General features: G+C 36.3%; 1 protein-coding gene across 1 annotated transcript; it reads left to right on the forward strand.

The window, feature by feature from the left end:
- The first annotated feature begins 5,316 nt into the window (after window positions 1-5,316).
- On the forward strand, window positions 5,317-6,496 carry LOC106057691 (beta-1,3-galactosyltransferase 1-like). Its single transcript, XM_013215009.2, has one exon. The coding sequence runs from the start codon at window positions 5,366-5,368 to the stop codon at window positions 6,404-6,406; it is 1,041 nt and encodes a 346-aa protein (XP_013070463.2). The 5' UTR covers window positions 5,317-5,365; the 3' UTR covers window positions 6,407-6,496.
- The last annotated feature ends 575 nt before the right edge of the window (window positions 6,497-7,071 follow it).

A 7,071-nucleotide genomic window follows, 5' to 3' on the forward strand; every position in this document is an offset into this window, starting at 1 on the left:
ATACAACATATACTGCTATTTGCCCCCCCCCCCTCCCCATTAAACATCCTCCCTGTGTATTACAAAGCCGACGAGGTTTGGGTCCATAGGCATCAACCACCTTGTAGGCGATGAGGTCTGTAAGACTAGAATAGGTCGTGCGCTTGCCCTATAGATAAAAAAAAAAAGATATGTGCACCACTGCAATGACACAGACGCAACTGTAGCAGGTAAATACTTGCTTTTTTTCATTAACAGCAGAAAAATCGGGAACGCAGGATAGAGGAAATGTTGGATATTAAGTCCTATTTATTCTAGTTCTAATATTTGTATAATTGTCGGTAAGTGTTATTCTGACGCGTTTTTTTGTGTGACATTTTTGTATACTAAGATTCTTAACTTTCACAAAAGCCTTTACATTTTTCTCTCCATTGCTATCTATTATGCAGACCTCAATTTATTTTCATAATTAAGCTAGAAATGATTTTTTTTTCAATTAAATATTAAACGAAAAAAATTATTTAGCCCTATTTTAAGCTTCCTTATTTTATCAGGACTTTCAAATTAAATTAGGGGATAATTTCTTCTCCATGTATTGGTATAAAATCAAAAGCATATTAATCTACAGACTGGTCGATAGGAATTAGTTTTAGTTTAAGAATCTTTACAACGCCTATGAGTCCACCCATCTCTAAATAGGTTCCTGACATTAGTTGGGTTAAATTAAAGGCGGTTGGTTGTTGTGCTGGCCACATGACAACCTCGTTAAGCGTGGGCTACAGAAACAGATGACAGATAGATCGCATGGTGTTATAAATAAACTTACTTTTAATATACAATAACTAGTCGACCCACGGCGTAGAATACGCCGCTATTTTGTAGGTCGGCCTAAGAGTACTGCAACCTATTCGACCGCAGTGGGCCCCGCACTTTCATAGGACCCACTAATTCTAGGTGTAAATTATTTAATTAAAACATTTTATAGCTTATAACAGATCTCCTGCGGCTTCTTGATTTACCAGGAGCTCCTGGAAATCTCCGGAAATTACAAAGAATACGAAAAAGTCCTAGAAATCTCCGGAAATGATTAAAATCATTTGAGAACTCATACAAATCTTCTGAAATATATAGACGAAAATTGTAATTTCGAGGTGTCATTCAATATGGAAAACGCCAATCCTACGCGCGATATGAAAAACAATGGCATTATGCGATACCCGTATTTGTGGAATCAGGTAAAATAAGCTTTTGGCTCTTCAAACTAATGAAGAATTACTTGAGGTCAACAATTCTCGTAGATAGTTTTGAAACATTAGGTAATTCTTTCTATTGAGCGTGATCTAGGTAGGAAATAGATTTTTTATGATATACAGTATTATACAGTATGACTTCGCTACACGCAAGGCTCGTAGTAACTTTGTGCATAGTAAGGGATGAATAAAATGCAAAGACGAATTTATTTTCTAATAGAAACTCTTAATTTTCACATATTATCTGTATCCCTACCAAACTGGGTCCCGTTAAATCCGTTTCGCATTGGGCCCCACAATGGCTAAGTCCAGCCCTGCTATTTAGTGACTTGTGAATTCAGAGTAGATTACTTGTTATCTTTCCTTGACTTCTTGGTCACATTGGTTAAGTCCAGCATTTCTATTTAGTGACGGGTGAATACTATTTGTTCTCCCCTCCCCTCTTTTTTTTTTTCGCCTCTAAAATTACGTTGATTAACTCTAGTCCGTCCGACTTGCAGAAATAAAAAGAGTGATCTTTCCATTACTTTATGTCCAAACTCTTGAGCCATGAAGAGAATTTTATATATATAGATATATGTACTAGCCGTATATTAGCCGCAGCACGCTGGGCCTTAATAAGTCACTGATATAGTGTATAAGAAATAATTAAGTAAAATAATAATGTAATACGTAAAGCGAATGCATGAATGTAAAAATAGTTTGAAGGAAGCTATTAAAAATGCTTATCGACCTAAATCCATTTCTTAAATAAAAACATTTTCTTGTAGGCCTATATATAATTAAATCTACACCTAGTCTAATATACATTTAGACCTAGATTTGAATTAGATTCATTTGTTTGGACTAGCCAAGCCATTGGACTCGAGACAAAAATACACCTTCTCAACACAATCGTCATTCCAATTGCTACATATGCATGTGAGACATGGAAGACATCTGTCAAAATTGAGAAAAGGCTAAATGTGGCTCAACAAAAATGTCTGAGACTTATTTCGGGTGACAGTTACACAGATCAAGTCTCAAACAAGGAAATCCTATGTCGAACTGGGAGTCGAACACTTTATGAGATTGTGACAGAGCGTCGCATGAAGTTTGCGGGACATGTTCTACGACAAAATGAACTACGCACACCATGATTTGCGATAACATGGAAGCCAATACGAGGAAAGCGCAAACAGGGACGCCTTCGTATTACTTGGCGACACACCTTTATGGAGGACCTCAGAACAGTGGACACCAGGTGGGAGGAGGCTTCAGATATTGCCAATTACAGATCTTTATGGAGACAGCTTGTCGCCCAATCCGCCGAATGGCGCGGGAGGACCTAAGTCTATATCTAAGTTTGAATTAAGTAAAATACATCTACTTTCACTTAAGTTCACTAAACATTCTTTATCTATCAATGTATGAGTGAATTCAATGGCTCAATAAGGTTATTCATTATTTAGTTAGTATATGTAATTTTCCCCATATAGAGACTAATCTTGCCTGTCAAATCATGATGTATTTACGTTGCGCATGTAAGGTGTGCGCCACATGTGAATAAAGAACGAATGTATGTAAAATAGTTTTGGTAACACATATTTGAAGGTTAATTTTATTAAATAACGAAATGTATAAGCTATATTTTAAATGTTTACTAGCCAGATATTACGAGAGTCTTAATTTGCGTCTCACGTATATAGTCACTGATATAGTCTATTAAAACACTTAAACAAAATAATAATGTTATAAGTTAAGCGAATGTGTGATTATAAAAATATTACCAGCGGAGCTAAATACTAAATTAGCTAATCTACATTTATCCATTTTTTAATCAAAAAATTTGCTTGTATATATATATTTAGGTTTAGAGCAAAAAAAAATAATTAATTTTATGTAGATCTAGCTCTAAAATATATGAAATATGAATGCCTTAGTATCCTATTTAATGACTTCTAAGGTTTCCATTATGAAAGAAGTGCGTGTTATAATAAGTGGAGCTAGTGGGCTAAGTTGCAGCTTTGGCGAACGAATGTATGTAAATATGGTTTGGAAACACAAATCGAATGTTAATTTAATTAAAATTTGGAATGAACGGACACTATTTTGTATGCTCATGAGTAGAAGTATAAAACTATCTTTGCAAAGAGGCAGATCTATCATCTTAGAATTATATCTAGAACTATATTTAGGCTTCTAGAGATTTTATTTCTGCGCATGCGTGTCCTAACCGTCTTGTCTAATGAGAGAAGCACGTGACGTTTGTAAAATGTTTGTTTGTAAAATGTTTGTTTGTAAAATGTTTTACATGTTTCGGATGCTCCTTCAGAGTTGAAGATAATTACTTCCTAGTCCAAACCTCCCGCAGGACGACGGGGGATGGGAGCGGGCAGGGTTTGAACCCAGGACCATCGATAAATCTGAACGACAGTCCAGCGTGCAAACCGCACGACCAGGCAGCCATCCGTGACAGCAGGAAATATAAATATACTCCTAGACGTCTACATTAGCAGCTATAAGAAACGAATTTTATATAAAACTCTTTTGCAACACAATTTTGTAGGTTAATTTAATCAAGTAGTGAAAAGAAAGGACTTTATTATAGTATTTGCATGTGTCAAAGTAAAAAACTATATTTGCAAAGTGTAGTTCTCACAATTGTCTCCTGTTAACATGGCTATATGACGTAGATCCAAGAAATTGTAATACTTTCATAGAGTTAGGTAACTTTTCTTTATGGGCTTATGTTTGTTTTGAGGCTACTTTGCTTATGTTACTTTTCCAGTTAGTATCCAAGGAACATTTGCGCCAAAATTTATTATTAATTGTCAAACGGTTTTGATTTCTATTCAGGACATAAACACATAGATACATACATACGCCTTACTTTGTGCTTAATATTATAAGATTATAATAATAATAATCTTTATTAACCATATGGAAATTTGTCTTAAAATTTGTGCATTACACCCAGGGTCGGACTGGGTGTCAAAATCGGCCCGGGCATCTCTATTTCGTCCGGCCCATAAATTGTATATTATATGATGGACATCCAATTCTAGGTCAAAATGTCCTCAAAATCTTTCTGTTAAGTTTGATAATGTATCGATAGCGGTACACATGCATTCAGTGAATATAAATACTTCACTCAGAGGGACCCTATTGTAAGAGAATACTAGAAAACCTTTAACAATTTAATACGTGTCTTAGTAACATCCATGACGTCCTTATCTTATAAAACAAACGTGATTTTAAAAAAAAAAAGATTATTACTGTGGTTCTACAGGCCCATTTAGGTACCGGCCCACCGGGCATTTGCCGGAATGCCAATATAGCCAGTCCGCCCCTGATTACACCAAACAAAACATTATATCTATAGAAATCCAAAATGTACATTCACACCAAATTCACTCATAATTTACATGAGAAAAGTTTATATCTAATAGCTTCATTTTATTTAATGAAAGTGCTTGCCAGGGGAACAAAATAGTTTTTGTGTCTGTTTGTCTTTGCTATCGGTGTCTTGTATGTCTTTTGTGATGGTAAAATCCCAAAAATCCTGACCCAAATGGTGATTTTTTATTAATAAAATCTTTTTAGCTTTTTTATAAATGTTTGTCTCAAACAGCTACCCAAAAGGGATTTTTTTTTTGACAATGACTTTACCAGCAGTATTTAGGATTCTACGAAGTTTATTTTAAATTTTTAATGTTCAGATTGTCATACCAGGCAGTAAAGTTAAAACTTAAAATATTGCAGATGTGAGCGTGATAAAACATCGCCAATGTCTTTTCGCTAACATTAAACGAGGACATTTTTCTAAGTAATCGTAATCTTTGCTGACCATTTTTTGCTGATGTAATCAGTATTTGCAGTAAAATTTAGTTTATTGACTAGGATAGTACCAAGGTATTTAAAAGTTTGCACTATTTCAATAGTCTCTCCATCTACAGAATTAATATCATTTTCCTTCATTTCCATACGAAAATCGATTATCATTATATATATATATATATATATATATTTATTTATGTGTGTGTGTATATGTGTGTGTGTGAATGTATGTGTGTGTGTATGTGTGTGTGTCTGTTTAGTGCTTGTCAGTACATATTGCTTATTAACAAGATACACCATTACTTCTCCAGATAAACATGCTGCACAGGAAAGTCAATAAATACGTCATCTTCACACTCGTTCTGTTAGCTGTGAATGTCATAGAGCTGTTCATGGTGGGCCGATACATCGCGATCATAGATGTTTCCAACAGGTCACTGCTTGACCACAAGACATTACTTATCCTGCTGAATAATAAACTCAGCAATAAAGACAGCAACACAGCATCGGAACATCTAGATCACATGATCAATGTCGTGAGCCCACATTCGTTCAAACTGATAAATAAGCCTAAAGTTTCTTGCTATCATTCAGAGCTTGTGATTTGTGTTCTGTCCAAGAGAAACCATTTCCACACTCGTCGGACCATTCGTGAAACATGGGGAAGCTATGCCTACGACAGGCGTAACAACGCATCCCTGATCTTCTTCATCGGATCAGAAATCACTTCAACAACCCTTCTAGACAGCGACCAGCCAATGGTTGACGCGGAATCGAACATTTTCGGTGATATACTGCAGGAAGAATACATAGACAGCTACAATAACCTCAGTTTGAAAACTGTGTCTGTTCTTAAATGGGTCACTTTCCAATGTCCCAAAAGTAAGTTTATACTTAAATCTGACGACGACATGTTTATCAATGTCCCATTTCTGGTAAGGAAACTTCGAGAAATAGAGCATCGTCTGCCACAATTTGTCATGGGCAGCGTGAGATATCACGAGAAACCAAATCGGCAGAAGAGCTCTAAAATATACACGCCCTATTCCGTTTATAAAGAAGATGAGTTCCCGCCATTCACCGCCGGTCCCACCTACGCCATGACCACCAAGACTGCAAAGCTCCTGTACCAGACGACATTGCAGCTGCCCTTATTTCGTTTGGAAGATGTTTACGTCACCGGGTTTTGTGCACAAAAGGCCAACGTGAGTCTAGTGAATAACGCTCATTTTTTAGAGGGCAAGCATGACGCTTCGGGATGTTTATTTCGAAATCAGATTTCAGGAGAAGGTTTCACAACAGAAGAGATTATTCAAATTTACAAAGAGCTTAATGATGAAAATTCAGATTGTGACTAAGTTCAAATTATTTATCTTCGCTATTTCTAATAGTCTTCAGAGATGGCTACGTTATAAAGGCAACATCGAATGAATTTCTCTAAAGACAAAACAGCGCCTAAGTTTATCGATGTTGGGGAAAAGCATTGGCACAAATTGAGAACAGTTTGGAGACTGCTGGATGTCCAGCTGAGTAGCATGAGCCTATAGGAAGGGATCGAGTTGAGTAGTGCACTTTTGCTGTGTGCCTTAAGGCAGCATGAAAACCTTCTCCAAGTCCAGGAGAGATTTAAGATACACATACAAAAGCCATTGTAAAAACATTAATTATATATTACACTGATAAACTGATATATCAAACACTTATGGAAAACGTCTTGAATGACAAGATGCCTTTGTGATATTCATTCTTGGAGCGCATTCTCTAACTCAGGGGTTCTCAACCTGTGGGTCGCGACCCCCTTGGGGGTCGATTGACGATTTGCCAGGGTTTGCCTAAGACCATTGAAATATGGATTGTTATTGTCTATTCTTCTATTGCTGTATGTGTATGTGGGTGGGGGGGTAGAGGCAGAGTGGGGGATTGTAAAAAGAGGTCGCCGAGAATAAAAGGTTGAGAACCGCTGCTCTAACTATTATTCTAAGTTAGGCAATTTTTCTTTAAGGCCGTAACTAAAACATAATAA

This window comes from Biomphalaria glabrata, chromosome 14 (genome assembly GCF_947242115.1).
Source record: "Biomphalaria glabrata chromosome 14, xgBioGlab47.1, whole genome shotgun sequence".
Lineage (NCBI taxonomy): Eukaryota > Metazoa > Mollusca > Gastropoda > Planorbidae > Biomphalaria > Biomphalaria glabrata.

What these genes read in the sequence shown, in the direction of transcription:
- LOC106057691 (XM_013215009.2), top strand. Translation starts at nt 5,366, where the DNA reads ATGCTGCACAGGAAAGTCAATAAATACGTCATCTTCACACTCGTTCTG.